The 24,322-nt window shown below is 41.2% G+C and overlaps 1 protein-coding gene across 1 annotated transcript in view; it reads left to right on the top strand.

Moving 5' to 3' along the window:
- Positions 1-14,318: 14,318 nt before the first annotated feature.
- The window catches only part of rhobtb4 (Rho related BTB domain containing 4), a 37,574-nt gene continuing 27,570 nt past the window's right edge, over positions 14,319-24,322 (top strand). The window contains exon 1 of the mRNA XM_056270007.1: positions 14,319-14,699. Within this exon, the coding sequence (XP_056125982.1) occupies positions 14,671-14,699 (29 nt within the window). The 5' untranslated portion in view covers positions 14,319-14,670. The remainder of the gene's footprint in view (positions 14,700-24,322) is intronic.

A 24,322-nucleotide genomic window follows, 5' to 3' on the forward strand; every position in this document is an offset into this window, starting at 1 on the left:
AAATGTGTGTTGGCAGTGTCTGTACACAACCATCATATAATGATAAAAATCCATCCAGTGGTTTTGTTTTAATCTCCTTATATGTTTTCCCCTGCCTCAAATCGAGCCGTTAGAGCCTGTGGCGTCACAAGCTCGCACGCCCCTCCCACGATTGTTGATTGACGGGAGCGTTTCAACACAGACCCGCCCTCGCTCATGAGGGAGCTGTCAATCATAGTCTGCGCGGCGCGGACCGGCGCGCTCATTGTTGATATGCTGGAGCACTGTCTATTAGCAAAATGGCGTCTAAGCGATTGTGGTGTTCTGTTCTTGGGTGTAATAACGAACACAGTCATTTTAATGTTCCTAAATCCGAACCGCTGAAGACGCAGTGGCTGAGTTTGTTTTCGAAGGGAATATTCCCCATGAGCAACGTCAATGCTCTCATGTTTGCGCGAATCATTTCACACACCAGACTGCTTTATAAAGGAGGATCAGTATAAAGCTGGATTTGCTAAGAAGCTTTGCTAAAAAGGATCGGTACCAGATATTCGTGTTCCTGCTGAATCTCCAGAAGAACGGAAGTGAGTGAAACGTTTTATTAAACTTTATATTAATATAATAATCTTTGCAAATCGCTAGCTGCACGCTTCACAATGAATGCGTGTAAGGTTTACACTCAGGGTACATTACGGCATGTTTTCTATGTATGACATTCTCAATATAATTCATAATTCCACGTTTATACTGAACAACGCGTTATGGTTATTGTGTTACAAATGGTGAATGCACAGAACAGAGGGGCGGAGTGAGCAAAGCTCATTATCATTTAAAGTCATATGCACTGAAACGGCGTGCTGAAAACAGAGCTGTTTTTGACCATGGTAAAATAAGTGTTTTCTTACAATACTAATGAGAATTTTTAATTAAAGTATATTACCGTAATTCCTCAAATAAAGACCGGTATTCAAATAAACGCCGGGCCTCTGATAGTGGCCGGGGGCGTGGTCAACGCGGACAAATAAAGGCCGGTCTCAAATTAAGGCCGGGGGAAAAACACACATACGTGTGTTTTACGTATGCTCTTTTTGTAATCTACCAGCAATGTTACCTGTTTTTGAAATAAACACCCGGTACATTTACAGGGTTCAAACTGACACAATGGTGGTGTTTGATTAATTCTGACCCAAATTGCTTTGTCGCCCTCCTGGCTGTAGTTGTATATGGTGATATTTTAAAAAATTTAAATGAGTGTACACTCAAAGACGGACGCGCTCAGCGCTTGTCATATATCACAACTATTCAGTGTTTTTAACCACATGTTTATTTTAGGTTTCAGACATTTAAATAGATATGATTTATAGCAAAATAATAAATTTATAGTTTGTAAAATACACAATGGTGTCTATGGAAGCAGCAATAACAATCCATTCAAATATATTTGGCGACGTGTTTTATTCATATCAGATACACAGTGTAAGTAACTATAAAGTTTACTCTATTATTCTCCCAGTTCACCGGCCACTTACTTTCATGTAACTTATTTCGGGAGAAACTGAAGAATTCACGCGCTGTAACGTAACAAATCCAACAGGAATCTCCGAACTGCGGTGCCCATCTCACGTTACAGATCAAGATCATTTATAAAAGGTTTTAAACGACAAAACAAACTCACTTACACGGATTTGAGAGTCAGAATAGAAGATAGTTGATGACATGGTAAGCAAGTTTGTTAATATTTAGAAATAAAAGCGCTACATCTGTCATACAGCGCTATTTTGGCTGTGGTGAACACGTGCCAAGCATGACGCGTCACCATGGAAACTTGGCTGGCGGGCGGGCGGGATCGCGAATTAGAAATAAAGGCCTGCCTCTAATAAAAGCCTGCTTCAAATAAAAGCCGGCGACCATCTGCAGTTCAGGTAAATAAAGGCCCCGGCTTTTATTTGAGGAATTACGGTACAAACTTTTAATTTAGACCCTAAAGAATCATATTAGCTTGTACAAAAATGGCATTATATGACCCCTTTAAGATATGTCAGTGCAAGTTGCTTTCAGTTAAAACAGCCCACACATGCATTTTAGTCCGGGATGAGGGTAAGTGTTAAGTAAAACTTAACTGATACATGCTGTGTGCTTTTCTTGATGAAGGTAGTGCCAGCCATTGTGACATGTTATTTTAGGCAGTGTTTGCCATTTTTGTGAGTCTTTTTTAAAACTTCTTTTTACTTTTGTTTCACTCTTTATCACTCTTTGTCACCTTGTCCCTGTCTGTTTCAAATGAATTGATACAGAAGCCTATACCCATTTATTACAATCCTGGAAGCACTCCTAATAAGAGATGCACTCCTGACAGTTTATATATTTATTTTATAAAGTATAATTATAATGATTTTAAATATAAATAAATACAAATTATTCATTTATCTCCAGAACCATTTTAGAAAGTGTAGCCTACCTCTCTGCTTTGCTTGTGAAACCTTCAGTGGCGTTAGCATGTTTCGTGCACACAGACACACAGTGTATACATGAGTGACAGTGCTGAGAGACGTGAGGACAGGCAGGTGTTATGCAGGAATTGCTCAGTGATAAGGTCCTCACCCTGTCTCCTCCCCTGTCCTAGTCCAGATTCCCTCTCTCCGTCAGTTTGTTCATGTGTGTATGCTTCGAGTTCAACGGAGACTGCAGATAGGGTTGCACATTGCACAACTATTGACACTCTTTTGGGGAGCATGAACTCAGTCACCCAAGACTGCTTGTCACTACAGGAGTCATTCCCTCCTGAAGTTAGATTAAGTTATTCATGACAGCATTGGTTTAAATTAGTCAAAGTTTATATTTTTATACCCTTAGTAAACTTCAAGTTCATTTTTCTAAGTACTGTATACTTAAGTAAAGTTCAAGTATATTTATGTATACTTTATGTAGTAAGTACTAATATCAATGTACTAGTATTATACTTGTTTCAATACTGCTTGGGACTAAATTGGCCCACTTTTTAGTTTTTGAAAGTACACTTTGAAGTATACTCTCAGTAAACTACTAGTTTAGTAGTTTTGTACTGCAAGTATTGTAAGTTTTCTTTATAAATCAATATTTTCAAACAATGTTAGTTTATAATAGAGTATGTAAAACTATATGTGAAAAAAGTATTTAATAGGCTACTCAATCAAAAGAGTAAACACAACTAAAAGCCAAGTATAGAATTCTTAAGTATACTTTTAGTTGTATCTCGATCAAAAGATTGAGTACAAGTATAGGCCAAATAAGACAAATACTGTATATAATGGACTTTTCTGTCAGTAGAAGTCAAGTATACTTGAGTGTAATTTTAACTATATTTCCGAGAAGTATATAAAAAGTAGACTGAAAGTATTCTTTCTTATTTTTTTTTTTTAATTTAAAAGAAGTATACTAATAGCACACTTGAATCAACTTTTTTCTTGTGACGGTATGTAAAAGAAAAACCTTTGGGTGCATAATTCCTCCACCTCTTTTATTTTTTAATACTAGATATCAAGGTCTGTTGTGTTTGCAGTATACTTTTTTATTTCAAAAGTCAAATGATGTTGAATGTTAAATATTTTCTCCAGTTAATGTACTAGTTTATGTAATCTCTGGGTAATGTACTTCAGGTTTTGCTGCTCTGACAATTTGATAGCTGTTAATTATATGTCATGTTTTGTTTTTATTTTTTTCCGAAGCTCCAGACATTTCAAATGACAGTGAATACTTGAAAGAATGCTAGTTTAACATTTAAAACCTAATCATCAAAATGTTCTGCTGTCAAAATAAAAGAAACATATCCACAGTGCAGATCCTGGCATAGAGTATCCAGGTGATTATATTATATATTGTCTCTGAGAAACACATACTAGCAGCGTCTTACGCTAGTTTAGTTTCTGAATGAATCGGTGCTTTTGATTGAATTGGTTAAATGAATGACTCAGTGACTCACTCATAAAAAAAGTCACTTGTCGCCACCTATTGGTGTATATAACAGTTTAGATAATATAACCTTTATTTGTTATCGTCAAACCATAGATTAATTGAATTATACAATAAAAACATATTATTTTAAAGTTTAATTCTTGACAAAATGAAGGATTTTAAAACATTGTATATTAACAGTGTAGTACATTTTGTAGTACATTAAATTAAGTTTCGTTTTGTTTGATGGGTAGGCCACGTCTTGCTCTTCCACAGAAGTACTTCCATGTAGTTGTTGTAACTTGCTAATGACAGTGTTGTATTTCCAGAAATGTATTAAATTTTAAAACCCTGTCAGCAAAAAATTTTGTCATAGTTTTGCACAATCAATATGATCCTTTTAGTGCAGCCTGTGTTCTGTGGTTTTGGTTATATATTTATCATATCACATAACAGTTGCTTTTGGATCAAGACACTGCGGCTTCAGTAAATGACCATGTTTCCTTGACTGTTTGAGTTTACATATCTCGCATAACTACCTGAGCCCAAAAGTTACAGCAGTGCAAAAATGTTGTGACTCATTTAAAAAAAGTTTTCATAAGGCACTCTTGAATAGGGGTGGGATTAATTAAATGAGAATAAAGCCACCCTTTTTGCACTGTGCTCTGTGCGTGTACTGTACTACTACACAACGTGTATGTTTGTGTGTGAGAGAGAGCAAATCTGAAGTCGAAAAACCCAGCTATCATGACATCTCCATCTTGTTTGACATTCTTTATTTTACAGCAGAAATACTTCATTTTGTGATGAGATCACAATACAGTTTCTGATTTACAGAGTGCAGGAAGACACACACACATGCACACAGTGTAAAATATAGAAACACATTAACTTTCAAATCATATGCTCTTTGTAGAGTAGATGCAAAGCAACCTGACCCGATGTCCAGGCAGTGCCTGAAAACCACATTCCAAAATAGCACACCCAACTTGATCTGTGATCCCATAAAAAGCACATATACAGTGGTAGTAAGCCAACACACACAATGAATCATGAGGAAAACCCTGTTGAGCAGGGAATGGCTGGTGTGGCATTCTGTGCAGAACACCCACAACAGCTTCTGTAATTCCTCTCATAGAATCACAAAACATAAGAAGACTCCCTTGTACAAGGGCTGACAATGCAGCTCACTGTATGACTGTCATCCAACACATAACAGATTGCTTTATTTGTTTCAACTGAAGTTTTCTGTATCTCACATGTACAAATGTATGGAAGTTATTGCATGATCTAACAATATCAAACCTTGTGGCATAATGCACAAGCGTTTCATGCGATGCATTTCACAAAAGAAGGCTGTTTAAAATGATAAAACAATAGATATTTTTAAGTGTGACTTGACTTTAGGTTTCAAAAAGTGTTTTGAGGCCACTGTATATTTGCAACAGTGGACAGTACTTGAGTAATTGCACTGCAATTGTAATTAGGGAGTGTTCAGGAAACCTGTTTACTGTCAAACAAACATTTTTTATTTTTTTTATTTTTGCAATTCCATGTTTCTAGTGGCACAGACATTACACATTTGAACTTTTACTCAATTAGATTTCCAAGCGGTGAAAATATACCTTTTACTCCTTGAAATAATATTTTTTTAGACAAATATTCTGAAAGGTTTTTTTATGACTAAAATGTCTATTCAAGGTTAAATACAATGTGCATCAAAGTTACTTTAATGAGACAGTCTCCTCTGTCAATTTCTAAAGCCAAACCTTAATATTTATTTGTAATACTTAAGTACAATTAAATGTGGATACTTTTGAATACTCATAATACATTATGAGTTTTGTTTTTTTACACAGTACCAATATTTTAAAGCAGGTACAATTTCTCTGCACTCTTTTGACCCCTGGCAAGTGCTCTTCCTCTACCCCAGTTTGTCTTGTCAGAAGAGCAGGTTTTAATGTTGAGTTAGTTCAAATTCACATGACAGGGTGTGTACTAGCATCTTCCAGTGCCACTGTACAACAGTCCCTCCCAAACATAATGTGGTCATTACATAGGCATATGCCAATGACATTGTTCAATTGATTGTCTAGAACAAACAACTGATCATACAAAAAGGCATGCAGCTTATGTTGTAATGGTAATGACATGTGATTGGTTACTGTTGACCAATAAGAGCCTGATGTGACAGGCACAGAAATAACACCAATATAGATTTTTCCAGTGCTTTTTGGAGATGTTGTTTTAAGTGTTCAGAAGGGTGCCATACAGTCAATTTGTTGTGTGTGCATGTGTTTGTGTCCATATTCAAAGGGTGTTTGTCTTTGATTGTGACTGTGTGCATAGCAGTTCCTCTTTATTTGGTAACAATGTTTCTATTTGTGGGCCTGATTTTATTTATTTACCCTTCTAATCCCAGTTCTAAACAGTCTATGGAAATACATTCCAAAGCGATTACATTGACCTGTTCTCTCTAAAAAAAAAACCTTCGCCCAAAACAAAGAGAGAGAAATGAGGAGTGACTGAGAAAATGTGAGACTATGAAACAAAATCACAGCAGCATAATGGCCTTCGGTTTGTTTCCAGCAGGTTCAGCTCCTATAGCAGAACAACAGCAGTGCAGTGTACTTCCTCATTCCCCCGGCGGTGGACAGCAGGTTCCGATTTGGCCTGTGGTGCTTCAGAGATGTTTGTTTTGTATTGTTAACATATTTAATTAGCCTGCTTTTTTCTCCTGCACCCTGTGACATTTTTTAATGTCACGTTATAGCTACTATTTTTCCATTTGCTTGGAATACAAGATACTTTCCACTTGGTGTGCTTTATAATTACTTCATGTGAATTCATATTTTATGTAGGCTGGCATGCATCTGTAAACACCATGTGGCAATTTAATTATTATTATTTATTTTTTAACTGCATGAATTTCCATGCTGGTTATTGCTGGTTTCGAACTGATCTATAGCTGGCGGACCGACTGAGCTGATGAGTAGCAGCGTTTCCATTACCCTTCAAATTGCGCAAATTGAATTTGCGAATTGAAAATACACCCAATGGAAACAATTTCGCAAAAACTCCCATTTAATGGAAACATTTTGCAATAGTTTTATTGACATTTAGAAAATATCGCAAAAGTTTTGCGCAAATCTGTTACCCAAGGTTGACTTGCTGGTTATAGGTCCAGTAAGATTTTTTAATTAAAATATCCAAAAAACACTTTCACAGTGTTATATATTTAGTTTAATTGGGTACTTACATTATCCTAAATGTTTCCAAGAATTTGTAAATTCAGAGAAATTCACAATTTTAAATAGTGCCTGTTCCTTGTCACTTGTCACCTGTCAATGAGGTAATATCTGCGTTTCCACTTGTACTGCCATAGTAACCATGGCAACAGACGTGGACAAATGTGTAACGTCTAGCGGCACGCTGTTGTTTCGTTCAAACATTATGGGCCATGGCAAGCAGACTTTGGGACAAAAGGAGAAATAAAATGAGGATCAATTACGGCGTGGTGTTTTCGAGACGCCGCTCTTGCATGTGCTCTATTAGACAGGTGAGCAAATGTACATAAAATTAATCAATGTTATATAGTTCAACATGATGAAATATTAGAATATCATCAGTATGATATTCTAATGTTGATCTAGCTTACTGCTAGTCTCATACAGCCAACAAACACATTAGAATAACATTATAACTTTCAAAACACTCAAATGCAGTTTAGTGTATAGACCAAGTGAAACAGTGCTGTGTTACCTCACAATTTTAATTTGTCAAATAAACTGACTGGCACGTAATCCGAACTTGCACAAATATAGCACGTAAAATATTATGGACAATATAAACGTGCCTGCAGGTTAATGTGGCAATTTTACGTTGTTCAGAGTCAAGCAGAAAATGTCCATACAGAAAACATAAAGATAAATATAGCCAACCAGCGCTGCCATCAGTGTATTACTCAGATTTGTGGGACTTGAGGAATCCGTGCTTGCCGAGTATTATTCGTGGGTTCCTGGATATTTTCTGTATCTGATGTGGCCACTGGATAGAGGAGTCAGACCAAGACTTCTGTGCTCAGAACTCCGTGTTTATTTCGACATTCCTATAATTGTGACTCTGCCTCGTTCCACCCAATTACATTGTGCATTTCCTTCTCCCCATCTCTCTTTGTCTCTCCCCCTTCCCGTTTTTCCCTTACGCTCGCGAAATCTCACGTACAATCTAACTTTATTTAAACCTTTCCATTTCAATTCTAACAGTAGTAATTCAGCTCTTGCGGGTAGTTCGGTAGAATTAATGGAATGGAATGTCCTCATTCCTTCATATCCCCCGGGACTCGCGTGTGGCGCAGATATCTGTCTCTCATTAGCAATCGCGCCCTGCTTCATACCACAGTCATGTTAAAAAAAACATGAATGTTTTCACTTATCCATAAATATTATTTCCCCATAAACATTATTAGATCCATCGGCATGACGACAAGTTCCATGATTCCACGCTCATCAATCTAAGTCTTTGTAATTGTTTTGAAGAGGTTAGCTACCCCTAACGGCGGAAAAATACATATTGTACCTTTAAGCTAGATATTTACTCCAAAGGATTCAAAGGAAAGTTTTACCATTGTTCCAGATGTTCCACTGTCTCTATTCATTTAAAGATGTCAAATAAATATTATTGGCAAACACAGCCCTGGAGTGTATCCACACCTAGGTGTGATGGTCAGTATAGTCTCGTCCAGAGGTCTGACTGGTTAAGAACATTAGAGCATAATAGATCAAATAGCAACACTGAGTAACTTCATTCCACAGATCAGAACAAAGATTGATGGGCAAAACGAATAATTAATTTAGTTGATTATTTGCACACACAAAAAAAGTTTATTTGAATGTCTTTTCCTATACAGCAAGTGCTCATCCCCTTAACCCTGTGGGTAAAAACTAAATAAAATGGTTTGTCTGTCTATGAATGCAGCTTTTGTCTTCAAATGAATGTAATTCCAGAGAAGCAGTACTTTGACTTCAGGCTAACCACACAGTTATTTGAGTTCAACTGGTAATGATGTCATTGACAGACATGATATGAGCCTAAGGGTAAAAAGGTTCTGAAAACTAGACTTGATATTCCTTTCATTTGTGACAGGTTAAGTGTCATTTTTCAAAAACATCCCATCTGAATCATAACGGTCATTATAGTCCCAAATTCCAAGCTATATGTGCAAAATTATATTACTCAGTTAATCCAAGCCGAAGTTTGGTAATCTTGAAAGCTTGTGCCGTACTGCACTTGGCCCTGGTGTAGCCCTGTGATTAAACAGCATGAGTAAAGGCTTAATTCGGTTAGCCTCTTCATTTGAGCAGGTTCTGCTTAAAGATGTTCACATTTAATACATGACACATGATCCTACTAAGAGTGGCAACGCTTCTGTCCATTCTACTATAAGATTAGATGTCTTGAAGATATGACCTATCTACCCACCAGGGGTGGGGGGGATCAGAATCACATCTGACTCAAGATGTCTCACCCATTATGGGATAAGCAGAGAATAGTAGCTCAGAGTGCTTCTTAAAGCATTTATCATGTGGGTAGATATTAATTGATTGCAGGAGAGCAGAAGTGTCTGTCAATGGCTTGAAGGGTCTGAAATCGCCTTCCCAATGAGGCATGGAGAGATAGTCTTGACTGAAGTCTAGAGCATGGATAAGCTCACTTCATCTTTAAAGCAGTTTCATATCACTGAACAATGCAGGGAAACCACCTCAAAGCTATCTTACTCTCTCCACTGTCATCTCTTCAAGCTTGTTGATTGGAATAGGATGGAGGAGTGTAGCAAATGTCACGCGAACAACAGCACCACATTTTCTTGGGTGCTGGGTGGATGAGTTGTGTTTGGCCGGTGGTTTTGCCATTGGACGTGTCAGATGAGTGTCTGCCTCCACTTGAGACTCGCTGACTTGGGGATTGTGTTTGTAATATGGCTGGGTATCCATACAGATGTCTCAATTCGATTCATTAGGGTACATTTGATTTATGTCATCCTGCTTACATATGAAATAAATTCTCTCTCTGATAAAGCTGAAAATTTGACAGTGTTTCAGAAAGATTTAAGTGGCAATTTATATTTTGTACTGTTCATTGACAACTAGCTCATGAGAGTTGATTGGGTCACTCACGCTGTATGTTTTTGATTCACTAAAAACAACCAGCTCATGAGAGTCGTTTGTTAATGTATCGGGCCACAATGGTCACCCTTTATGTTTCTGATTCACTAAAAAGAACTAACTAGTGAAAGACGTTTGGTAATGAATCGGGCCGCATTGGTCGCCCTGTATGTTTTTGATTCACTAAAAAACAACCAGCTCATGAGAGTCGTTTGTTAATGTATCAGGCCACAATGGTCACCCTTTATGTTTCTGATTCACTAAAAACAACTAACTAGTGAAAGACGTTTGGTAATGAATCGGGCCGCATTGGTCGCCCTGTATGTTTTTGATTCACTAAAAACAACCAGCTCATAAGAGTAATTTGTTTGTCAATCAGACTACGTTTTTGCATCAAGCTCAGTAGATGTTTTGTGCAGTTATTTTGCAGTACACAGTGATTTAATATCACATTAGTGGACCAGTGCAAGGTTTCTGAAAAAAAAAAAAACACAATATACGTGAAATCTATAACTGAATCACTCAAATACCTGTAACACAGACTGAATATCACTGGATATTGCTTTATTAACAAACAATGTGCTCATGTTACAAGCAAATATCAATATAAATGTTGTCCCCCCATTATATGAGAATGCAATTTTTACATACTTTGGAAGAAAGTTGACACCTAGTGTGCTGTACATAAATCAGAACAGTAAGTAGGTCACATGTATAGCGCACTGACAGCTGGCCTGAACTCACAGTGTTAACATACTTGGAGAGCTTGAAATTGTGGGTTGATAAGACAGTGTGGCCTGTCCCAGTGTTGTGGAGATAAAGTCTGTCTCACATTCTCCCCTCTTTACCCCCCCTCCATCATACCCTTCTCCCTCGCCTGTCTTTTGTCTATGGCGAGATTCCATGCAGCTTTTTGACATGTTAAACAAGAGTTGATGTTGCCAAAGAATTAATAAATAGTTCACAAACATACACACAAACATGGATGCAGATGAACATTAGCCTGCAACAACACGTTGGCACAAAACACTTTCTAAGTCTTACTGAATCAATTTCTGATTGATTTCAGTAATTTATACACTTTGGGGTTTTGGTTCTGTGTATATTATAATTAATTTGAACATAAATGTGACTCCCCTCCTTATGTACATAAGATCATGATGATCATGTTTGTAGCTACACACTCACAATTTTATATTTAAGGGCTATTAATAGAAAAACTCAATATAGAAACCCAGAAATGATTTTATTTTCTGTATATCTACACTAATTGCCATTTTCTTTCATTTTATCTTCATTGTTTTCCTAAGTGTTATCTTTGTTTGGATGTTCTGCACACAACCTCACAAGCTTCTCACATGGGCAACACCATGCCACTGTTTGTGGACTGATACCAGGAAACCTCCCCCTGTTCTCAGAATGTCAATCTCATCTTTTTCCTCCACGTTATGCACTTAAGGACTTGTTTGGGGACTTTGTGTCCATGGCGCTAAATCTCATCCCTTCTTTAGCACAAACTATTAGTACCCATGACAGGGGTGTGCAGCATTCAGTTCACTGTTCCTAGTCAAGATAGCAGTTTGCCCGCTGCTATCGCTGTACTGATGTAGTCCTATGACTTCCTGTTTATGCTTTTTTTGTGTGGCTCAACTTCATTGCATTTATGCTCCTTAAAAAGATTCCCCATAACAGGTCTGACCTACTTTGCCTAGTCTGAAGATGAATATGTTTGCAGTAAAATGTTACGCATCCGAATATGATAGCTGTGTAAAACCCAGTTTGTAAGTTTGCCACTTGCATGAACAGTGCAGCATTATGTTAGCAACTTAATGCCAAGTGAGAGTACGTGTGAGTTTGTTTGATAGAGAATGTGAAAGACTGTTTTTAATGTGCACGTACAGTGCGTCTAAATGTGCGTGCTCATGACCTGCGGTTCACATCCAAAATCCACAATAACAAACATAGCTCAACTCTGCAGGAGACACTTCATAATGTTTCCCAGACTCACCCTTCATCCACCCAGCCTAATTGATGTTTCTGCCCTCCATTTCCTTTGCTTTGCACTGTCATAATGTCAGTATAAGAAGCCTGACTATAAATTTCAAGCTCAGACACTTTCACTAACCTCACCTCATTATACATCATTCCATGTAAACCCTTTCATAGACAAATCCCACAATGCCCACATGTTCATAGCTCCGAGCTGCACATCTCTCAGTCTCTCACTCTCATTCTGGGTGCTCCAGAGGGGCCACGGGGGCATCGCTTTCTCAGGGCCCACTGCGGCACTGGCACTGGCATGCCTGCTAGAGTCCAGCTGGGTCTGAGATGGATGGCAGAAAAGGCTGTATTGACTGAAGTGTGGGAACAGGGGCTGTATGTGCTTCACTAAAATCTGTGACTGACATCACTGGCAGGCTTTGTGCAATGACATCATGGTCAGACCCCATCCACAGTCTAGATGTTTGAGAAAAGAGTTTTTTGAGTGCTCCAAATTGAAATACTATAAAAACAGGAACACCGTGGTGATGGGGTTTCAGTCTTTCTCAGCACTAGAGGTCTGTGTTGTGTTTTATACCAGTATATATCACTAGAGGTCAGTATTACTTGCCGTGTCTGTTTAAGTATATCACAGGAACAAAATATCAACGAGTTTCCCTGTCACCATATGAAATAAAATGTAATTTTCAAGAAATGTTTATTTTTAAGGCCCCCTGCCCCAGCAATAGTGTTGTTGTACTTCTGTCTTTTTTAAGGATTCAAAAGTGAATTGATGAATATATATGATGAATCGTTAGCCTACTGGAGATTAATTTAAAATATTTTAAATTTGCTGAGAACCCCTACATTATCCCAGATATCAAAAAAATCATTTTTGGGTTAAAAATGTAATTTAAAATTTTAACCCAACTTCAACTTTCACTTTCAACTGTAATTTTTTTATTACATTTTTAACCCAACATTTGGGTTTGTCCATATTTGACCCAAATTTGGGTTGAAACAACCCAGCATTTTTTAGAGTGAGACACGTTGCAGGTGAGCAGTAGGCCTACGTCTTCCAAAATACGTCTTTCAGATGAAACACGCACATCAAATCTCCGCGATGTGCGTGTTTCATCTGGAAGACGTATTTTGGAAGACGTAGGCCTACTGCTCACCTGCAACGTGTCTCACTCTAAAAAATGCTGGGTTGTTTCAACCCAAATTTGGGTCAAATATGGACAAACCCAAATGTTGGGTTAAAAATGTAATAAAAAAATTACAGTTGAAAGTGAAAGTTGAAGTTGGGTTAAAATTTTAAATTACATTTTTAACCCAAAATTTGGGTTGGTCCATATTTGACCCAAATTTGGGTTAAAACAACCCAGCATTTTTTAGAGTGTTATGAGATGTTTCCTGTCAGATGTTAAATATACATTAGAAAATGTCTTTAAGAGGCTTATGCTCTAGAATGTATGTAAAACTAACTGACCTTTTAAATACATTCATCAGATACACAGCAGATGCTTTCCAGACAAAGTCCTCTTGATAAGACATCTTGGAGACGTACGTGTGCGTATAGTGTTTATATAGATCTTTGTTGAGACAAGAACCAGACAGCAAGTGTTGGCCCAGATCCGGGCCACATCTGGTACAAGTGTTCAACACGTAGCCTACCAGATCTGGGCCGGATCTGGGCCAACACTATGTTGCTGTCTGGGTAGGGGCTAGCCTTTCTGTTAGATTATTTTCTGCAGAATTATTATAATAGACTAGCCTAATTTATTTACAGTGCAGCTGTCGCATATGTTGAAATTACAATTAATTAATGCAGCGTACAGATCGCAATCGCAACCTTGTTTTACCATGTAACACTTATCATTTACGAAAAAGAAGAGTGTATATAGCCCTAATAAAACACGGCAGTGTTCCTGACTGCTTCCATCTGTCATGACTGAAACCTGAAGTTTCGCAATAAAACCTATCGCAATAAAATGACGTCAGAATATTGAATATGCACCTCTTACGTCCAGTGATTCAGTAAAGTATGTATGACACTAGTTTTCAAACACAACTACAATGTAAAAACATTTTGTACCAGCTCCGCCTGTCAGAAAATGACTGGTAGATAATGGGTTAACGGGCCGAGTGTTGCAGACGGGGCGCGGCCATCAGCCGCGATGGATTTGATTGGCTGCCAGTCACAGTGCCATGGATTCGGGGTGAGTTCAGTTTACGTGACGCTCAAGTAGGGGCGTATCATTGGCGAAATCAGCTGTAGAAACAATAACACGCCAACGACGCCCCAAAATGAGAGCTTACCTATAAATGTCAGTAATTTCAGGAGAAAGAGGCATCTTTGACAGACTGAGGATAGATGTAGTGCACTTCACGGTTGTTTTCCACTGCATTCTGCAAACTTGTTTCAGGGGATCTCTTTCAGATTAGCAGAGAAGGCGAGTGTGAAGATGCTGCCTTTGTGTCAGCCGTGACACTCCAGCGAGTTAAACACAAACAGTCGAGAGTTTTTCAGAGACGTCTCCGTCATTTAAAGGTTTGATTTGATCTCCTGCACCCGGCTTAACGGGAGCTAGGAGGAAAACACGCGAGGACTGGCATGTGGGTCAATTCTGGAAGCGTCGGAAGGTAAGGTGAATAAATTTCACTTTGTTTTACCTCACGACAATCATGCAGCATTTGCGGATTCTTAGTCACGGTTGCATTATTGCACTGAACGCTGCATCAAAACTGACTTGTAAAAACACACTAACGCCCATCCTTAATATAATGCTTGATGTTGGAAACTTATGGCAAGCTGTTTTCACATTCATTCAAAAATAACTTCATTCATTCATTCATGCATACATGTAGCTAACCTGCGTAGGCTATTTTATTACTGACTAGGATCTATTCAGTTCACACTCTATTCACTCTCACATTACCATTTCCACTATGGTTCACATATCAGCTATTCACTGTTTAATAAGTTACCTTTTTACTATGTGTTCACCATGTTTATGATATAGGATAGATTTCCCATTTTTTATCAGTAACATTCTCTATATCACTAGATGTTGCTATTTTATAATTGATAGAATCTATAGAATTGCTACTTTATAGTTCAATGAAAACTCTTACAATGTGACTACACATGATGCGCCGCATGACAAAGTGACCAATGCAAAACCATTTGTCCTTATTGGCAACATTTATGTGTAGCCAAATAATCCAATAGTAATCGGATTGACGGCTAAATCGGAATGAAAAGCCATCATGTAAACAACTTAGGCTAATCAACCCGATTGAGCTCAATCTGAATGAAATTCCGATCAGATTGAAAGGGTCGGTTTATTCCTTTTCTAATCCGATCAGAGAGAATGTAAACACTTGATTGTATTGAAAACTGAAACTGGAAAGGATTGCGCATGTGCAATGACGTAGAAATGGAGCAATGACATATGACGCACGAAACGAGCTGCAGTTGTTGTTAAATAAAATGTCATAAATGCTATTCTAAATTTCTCCTACCACTCATCTTCCGTGAAGTGGAGCAGAACAACATCCCATCAATCCTCACCTCATACTCTTTATTTTGGGCACGGGAAGGGCGTTTTTAACTTTGTGATAAATATAAGCAGCATGGCAGACTGGTTCATGTTCATGTGCTCCTTGTCTCCAAATCAGGACCTGAAATAGAAAAATAAACGGTGAGAAACTATATTCATGCAGTATGCGCATGTCAAAAATATATATTCTGATTGGAACCTTGTGACAGAAACGCGCACATCAACCCGATCACTTTATTTATCGTCCATGTAAACACTACGTTCAGATTCATCATTCGGAATGAAATAGAATGGGGCATCAGTTTACTGTTTTGGGATTTGTGATCATTTGTCAATATTGGCAGTGACTAGTAGCAAAGGAATACGTACTAATGAAATATATGCTTGTTGCTATTGGTATAATTATTAGTATAGTGAATAAGTACTACTATATAATGAATAGTTACTAATAAAATTGAAAAAAATGTTTTTTCTACTCAAGTACCAGTAGCATAACAATAGTTAGTCTTAAAGAATAAATGGCTTGCCACTGGAAGTGTGTCTTTGTATCACGTTGCGGCTGCTGAAACTCTCCACCTTTTTCGCTTTGGCCAGTTTGTTGCTATGCATCTTCTCAGTCTTCATAGTACCGTGTTTTATTTGTGTATGTATTCATTTTCCACTGCACACTCCACACATTCAGTGGCGAGCATGGGCTTGGCTCACCTTTTCTTGCATCTTTTTATCTCTCTTTCTTAAATGAACTCACATTTAATTCACTGGCATTCTCTTTCATCTTAAAGCGAGAAATCCTCTCACTGAGAGAATTCACTACTGGTTTATATTTCTCAATGAAGCACATTCTGAATGGGGTGCTGAATTAGGGCTTCATACAAGTATGAATGGGGGTTTGTCAATGGTCGGCCACCCCTACATATTTTTACACAATACTTTTACACCTGATCTAATCACAAGAAAAGATCTTGAGCATTTGAATTCCCTGAAATTCCAACATAATGCATGTGTTTTTTTTTTGGCTTTGCATGCATGAGCCAAGTTATCCCGCTAATGCTATTGTGAGATCTTACTGACTCTTTGTCCATTATAATCCAGGGACAAAGTGAAGTGTTTTAGTCTTTTGCTGATTCAGCAATCATTATTTTATGATGTGATTGTTAGGCTATATTATTCAAACATTGCTTGTCAGCAATAAACTGCTGCTTTACACTCATTACAAACTGCAGTTAACATCATGCTCTGTCATGCTGTTCAGAAATTGATAACACAAGTGTGGTGTTCTTTCGCTTCTTTATGCTCACCTTATCTGACAATATTTGATCAGAATGACAAGTGCTGCTAATCATAAAACAAATACAAATGTTGTGCGATCATCCATAGCAAAAATGCTCTTAGATAAGCCACCCCTATCAGCGCTATTTGAATACATTCGCTTTAGCTGGTCCATTGAGAGCTGAAGTCTGGGGACTCTACCTTTCCTTTTTTTCTCCATGGGCTGACTTTAATGAGTCTCTCATTGCTGAGTTTGCTCTCAAGGGTAAAGGTACAGTTGTATTTATAGTGCACATGACAGCTTAGGTCCATAGGACTCATGACGCTTGTAGTCCATGTGGGGCACTGTGCTAAATAGTTAAACTCTTTTTGAAGACTTAATTGGTGGTTCACTATTATCAGCTTAACTTGTGCACATCTCGCTGTAATTACTACTTTGTTCTTGCTGATGTGAACTTGTTTGAGTATAGCATGGAGGACATGAGTGTCAGTTGGCTGCAGTTGCGATCAGTTTAAGGATCATCGGAAAATACTTGCAAATATATGGCTATATGTATAATATTGCCTCCAAAAAGTATTTGGGCACTTTTGAGCATTTAAGTTGCACTATTTAGGAAAATATAAGTAAATATCAAACCATCTGGTATGCAAACTAATGATGCTAATGCTTTCTCAGAACTAACTTCTCTTTTCAGAGCCATTTTCAATTACTTTTAACCAACTGATGTCAAGGGGATTTTTTGCAAGTAGAGTCGGAAATGTTGTCATTTCAAGTTCTAACTTCTGAGCATGTAACAGAGTTGAAAGGGATGTATCGATTTGGCATATTGCAGAAACACTGATCTGTATTATAGAGAACATCATAACATATATCTATAATAATCTGTTGAGAGCGAAAAGAAAGCCTGTAGTAATTTATAATGGCTAATTATGCAAGTTATTTTAAATTTACATGTTGTATTTCAATCAATTTAAAGGTGTGGTGAATGGAGTGATATAAATTTAGTTATTTGAGTTTGTTCATAATTTTGTTTTGTTTAGGCTTTGTTTCTAACTTGAATGGGTGACGTCATAACCAAGGCCAAAATCGGAGGTATGAATTTCCCAGGTGCAACCTAACAGATTAATTTTGTCCAATGTTTTGCTTGAAAATTGTGTATCTATGTGCTATAGTTCTTTTAAAACCAGTTATCGATTATTAACAATCGGTTATTTTTTTGTTATAAAATGCAAAGACATTCATACATTAAATGGGACTTAAGCATCCAGCCACTTTTTGTGGCTACTGCATGTGAAGTAAATAAAACGTCCCTGATGCTATCACACTGACAGTAGATCTCAGTGATTCAGTGGTTAATTCCTCCATTACCCCCCAGTGACTGATGGCATTAAGGGGAAAGATCTAACTCATTCTCTGGTCTGAAGGACTCAGCACTCTGAACGACTTTGTGGCCTGGCTATAAAATGTCATTGATCCACTAAGAGACATTGACTCCTCGCAGTACAAAGGCATGTGGTGTAAGACACTTCAAGGTTCTATGCTGCAGTGGTACAGTTTGCTCAATGCTTGCTATTTTGAATCAGCCTAGTATTTGGAAACACTGTAAAACGCTGCTCCACTTTAACCTGTTAACTGGCAAGCAGGAGACCACCACGTTACATAAGTCGTCTGTGCTCATGGCATACCCTGTGTTCACATGTCCCCTCTATAAACACTTAAAATATGTGTATGTAAACACCCATGCGGACACACTCAGGGCGAAACACTTGGCATGATGCATTGATGGAAAATACAGAAATTAGGTCACTATGATAGGCAGGGGTTAAGCCAGTGTATGTGTTAATATGGTTTGGGTTGATTTAGTTTGTATTGGATTTTCTTTTTTTTTAAAAGGGAAGTCTGGATTCAGTGTAAAGGACGGGGGCTTGCAGGTGCTCTCTAAGAGCGAGGCTTAATCGTGGATTCTGGCTATGTGACGGCAGAGAGAGCAGCCTTTGCCACTGGAGCTGTTATGTAACACAGACACAGTGCAGGAGGGGTGGGTGAGCAAGTCTCCGCTGTCCAGCTGTCTTGAAAAACAGCTGTACAGAGAGAGAAAGGACAGTCAAACTTACAGAAGAATACTCTAGTTTGAGATTTATCTCATGAGGAGATCCTGAAAATGTTTCATTTGAATCCGTAATTCAATTTTAGTGGTTGCCACTTGAAATATGTGGAGAGTGCTCTACTAAGTTATTATAGCCTACCAAAAGAGTTTATTGTCCATTAACTGCCATATTTGCTTGTGGGTTGTAGTTGGTCCACAATGCTGTGATATTCTTCTTTCTACCTACATATTTAGATACACACACACACACACACACACACACACACACACACACACACACACACACACACACACACACACACACACACACACACACACACACACACACACACACACACACACACACACTCACACTGAGGCTGGCAGGACTGAATACAAGCAGACGAACTGTTGTGTGGGCCGTACAGTGTTTGTGAATGGAGTGGGCGTCTGCCACGCGTCTCATCTCTCTTTTTCTTTCTTTCTCTCTTGCTCATTCTCAGACCTCACCTCCCACTGTTTCTATCACTGCCTGTCACTAAAACAAGCGCTAGTGTGGCACACTGCTCGTCTCATTCCCCATGACAAAACACTGACTCACTCAACTGACTCTGCTAAAAGCTTCATGAGACATCCATGTCACTGGTATCATTGCTTTACACATTTGTTTGTTGCGTTTGTGTGTTACAAACGAAAACTATGCTCAGTTCATAGATATTCTGACCAAGTGTTCAGGGATAGACAAAAACACAACACTGTAAATTGTCATCATTAAAGGGTTAGTTCACCCAAAAATGAAAATTCTGTCAGTAATAATCACTCACCCTCATGTTGTTCCAACCCCGTAAGACTTTCGTTCATCTTTGGAACACAAGTTAAGTAGCCTAGAAATCGTCTCCGGTTACTTTCGTAACCTCGGTTCCCTGAAAGGCAGGGAACGAGACATTTACGTCGATGACGTAGTATGGGAACTCCTCCCCTTCTTCACTTCTGCTGAAATCTTATGGGCTAACGCCAGCTGGAGACAGCTGGCCAATTGACGCAAAATATGCAAATACTGACACGCCTGCTGGCAGTATAAATTGCATACGCACGTCAATTGCATCAGAATACGACTGAACGCTCGAATGAACAAGCGACACGGCGTTCAACGTAAATGTCTCGTTCCCTGCCTTTCAGGGAACCGAGGTTACGAAAGTAACCGGAGACGTTCCCTTTCAAGGCGGTCACTTCGACATTTACGTCGATGACGTAGTATGGGAACTGTGTCAAATCCCGCCGTGGAGCAGTGAACCCACCCACTCGAGAATGACAGAACCCTCATCCAATAGCTGCGCTACTAGAAATACGAGCTCCTGATAGGGCGAAGCGAGCCAATAGCGCGCTTTCTAAACCTCATCAAAATTTGCATATCCCAAGCAAATGAATAGAGGGAAGTCTTGCACTGAATCATTCAGGGCAGAACAACACAGAGTAATAGCAAGTATAATACAAGTCAGCAGCAAAGCGGCGACAGTTGCATAAGCACAATACATAAATCAAGCATTCATGCACAACCTGAAGGCTCAGCTCACCGAAAGCACTTGAGACGCAACAGAAGGTACATCCAACTTATAAAATCTGGCGAACGTATTCTGAGAAGACCAGCCAGCAGCAAGACACAAGTCCCTTATAGACATACCTCTGGACCAGGCCCACGAAGAGGTGATCGCCCTCGTCGAATGAGCCTTAATGTTGAGGGGACAGACCACCCCCTGGCAATCATAAGCCAAGGCAATAGCATCCACAATCCAGTGAGCAAGCCTCTGTTTCGAAACTCCACGTCCCTTGTTGCAACCGCCAAAGCATACAAATAGCTGATCCGATTGACGAAAAGCGGCTGAGCGAGTCATATACATCCGTAAAGCCCTGACTGGGCAAACAGCGCTCTGAGCATCGGTATCACGCGAGACTGATAACTCAGAAGACAATGCAGGCAGTAAAACAACCTGCGCTTTGAACGGAGTATTGAGTGACTTCGGAACGTACCCCTGTCTTGGCCGAAGAGTGACATTACAATCTCCTGGTCCAAAACGAATGCAGTCCTCGTGAACCGAGAACGCTTGCAGGTCCCCCACACGTTTCGCTGAAGCAAGAGCGAGAAGCAAAGCAGTTTTCAGGGAAAGCTCCTTGATCGCAATCGAAGCCAGTGGCTCAAACGGTGGAAGAGACAGAGCCCTCAACACTAGGGCTAAATCCCACGGCGGCACAGAAGGCGGCCGTGACGGACATAATCTCCTAGCTCCCCTGAGAAAACTGATCACCGATGCATGTTTACCGATCGACTGTCCTTCGATCGGGGGGCGAAATGCAGAAATAGCAGCCACATACACCTTCAGAGTGGACGGTAAACTCCCATTATCCATCCTGTGCTGAAGGAAGCGTAGAATATCCGACACGGCGCAATGACCCGGGTCAATACTGATATCCTGGCACCATTTAGAGAAAACTTCCCATTTCAATCTGTATAAACGCCTAGTGGATGGGGCGCGCGCCTCAGCGATAGTGCTCATCGCTCGAGAGTGCAGAGCGTCCCGCTCATTCAGAGTCCCCGCAGCGGCCATACATGAAGGTTCCACAGCCCGGGGTTGGGGTGCCATACCGTGCCGTTCGCCTGCGATAACAGGTCTCTCCTGAGCGGAATTTCCCACGGGGAGTCCACCAGTAATTCCATCATGTCCGCGAACCAGGGCTGATTCGGCCAGTTCGGGGCTACGAGAATCACAGACGCTTTCTCCTCCCTGATTTTGCATAACACTGTGGGCAGAATCTTCACCGGAGGAAAGGCGTAAAGTCTGGCTCTCGGCCAGCGCGAAGTCAAGGCGTCGTTCGTCCGTCCCAAGGGGGAACGAGACAGCGAGAAGAACGCCTGGCAGTGCGCGTTCTCGCTCGAGGCGAACAGATCGACCTCCGCCCTCCCGAACCGATCCCAGATCATCTGCACCGATCCCGGGTGAAGCCTCCACTCTCCATGAGGAATCCCATTCCTCGAGAGCATATCCGCCCCGCGATTCAAAACACCGGGAATATGCGCTGCTCTCACGGATAGAAAGTGCCGGTCTGCCCACAGCAGGAGACTCGCCGCCTGCTCGAATAGGAGTCTGGAGCGCACGCCTCCCTGGCGATTTATGTATGAGACCACCGACGTGTTGTCGGTCCGAATCAGTACATGCTGACGCTCTAACTGTGACCGGAAGGCTTCGAGGGCTAAGGATACCGCCATCAATTCCAAGCGGTTTATATGCCACGTTCGCTGCGACTCCGTCCATAAGCCTGAGGCAGTCGCGCCCATGCACACTGCTCCCCAGCCTGAGGTTGATGCATCCGTCAAGACTGTGGTGCGATGCGCCACGGTGCCCATCGGAACCCCTGAACTGAATAACGCTGGGTTTTTCCACAGTACCAAAGTGCGAATGCAGCTGCGGGTGACCGTGATGCGCCTGAGTCCGGACGACCACGCCCCCCGAGGGACTCGGAGCTTCAACCAGATTTGAAGAGGGCGCATATGCAACAGCCCCAGATGACACACTGGGGAGGCTGCCGCCAACAGACCTAACAGCCTCTGAAATTCCTTTAGTGGCACAGACCTGCCCGGTCTGAAACGGTCCAGAGACAATGTCAGAGACCTTATGCGCTCTTGAGAGAGATGGGCTCGCATCGTTATAGAGTTCAAGCACACTCCCAGAAATGTTGTGGTCTGACTCGGTGTGAACACGCTTTTCTGTTCGTTTACACGCATCCCCAGCGAGTCCAGGTGACGAAGTAGTATTTCCACATGACCGATTAGCACCTCTCGCGAGTGGGCTAGAATCAAGCAATCGTCCAGATAATTTAGGATGCGCATTCCGCTCGACCTGAGGGGAGAAAGCGCCGCGTCCACACACTTCGAAAAGGTGCGGGGGGCCAGAGCCAGTCCGAACGGGAGTACTGAGTACTGATAAGCTGTGCCCTCGAACGCGAACCTCAGAAAGCGCCTGTGACGCGCTGCTATCTGGATATGAAAGTACGCGTCCTTTAAATCCACTGAAGCGAACCAATCCCCGGGACGAACTTGCGCCAGAATCTGCTTCAAAGTTGTCATTTTGAACGCGCGCTTGTGAAGTGCTCGGTTTATGGGTCTCAGGTCCAGGATCGGACGGAGACCCCCCCCTCTCTTGGGTACCACAAAGTAGCGGCTGTAGAAACCGCTCTCCCTCTCGATCGGGGGAACCGGTTCTATCGCTCCTTTCTCGAGCAGACTGAGAACTTCCTGTCTCAGAACGGGAACGTTTTGGGGCAAAGTTAATGACGGGATCACGCCGTTGAAACGGGGTGGTCTGCGTCTGAACTGAAGCGAATACCCGTGACGAATTAAGCCCAACACCCACGGTGAAATGCCTGGAATTGATTCCCACGCACCTAGAAAATGACTCAGAGTGCGAGCTCGAACTGCGGTCATAGCCGCCCCCAGTGTAGTGTTTAGACTGGAGCCGCACTCCCGCGAGGCTGATAGCCCTGGTGGGAATGCGGCTCGCAGTGGGCTGAGTGTAGTGCTGGCGATCTCGTGCCCATGAGATGCCATTATAGTCATCGAGTGTGACCCTGCGCTGTCTCGTGAAAGGGCGGGTGACACAATGTGAGGTGTAAGAGGAAGAAAAAGCTCTTTTTGTGAAGGGATACATGCTTTTATTAATTTTTTGTTTGAACAAACAACATTCACACATATGCCGTCGTCGCTCGACTGAACATGAGGGACACGATGCATAAGAACACGGCGCTTGGAGTCCGGTCCTCCTTCGCGCTCTCTCTTCCTCTTGGCCGCTCCGTCAGGAAGAAGGCTTTGACGCGGAGGGGGGCGCGCTGACCTTCCCTCGGCGCGGGCTCCTTCTCTGGCCCTGGCTCTTTCTCCCGGGTCCCTGCCACTGCCTGCCCCGGGAAGCGCGAGCATCCGGCTCGGTGCGCGGCGCAGCCGATTGTCTCACCGAGCTCTGGGGCTGGCCCCGGCTAGCCGATGACGAGCGCGAACGCTGACGAGCTGGGGGCGCTCGACGCGGGATCACGTGGCTCATAGCTTTAGCGCGTTTCTGGGTCTCCGAGAAACGCTCCGTGACAGCCTCCACCGCGTTCCCAAAGAGACCGGCTGGGGTGATGGGAGCATTAAGCAGGGTTTTCCGGTCGGAATCCTTGACATCGGAGAGTGTCAGCCACAGGTGCCTGTGGAGGACGACCAGAAACCCCATGGAGCGACCGATGGCTTGCGCTGAGCGTTTAGTGGCCATCAGTGCAAGGTCCGTAGCTGAGCGGAGCTAGCGTCCGAGAAGCTGACGGC

The sequence above is a fragment of the Rhinichthys klamathensis genome, unplaced genomic scaffold (genome assembly GCF_029890125.1).
Source record: "Rhinichthys klamathensis goyatoka isolate OS25496 unplaced genomic scaffold, OSU_Roscu_1.1 h1tg000296l_1, whole genome shotgun sequence".
NCBI classification, from domain to species: Eukaryota; Metazoa; Chordata; class Actinopteri; order Cypriniformes; family Leuciscidae; genus Rhinichthys; species Rhinichthys klamathensis.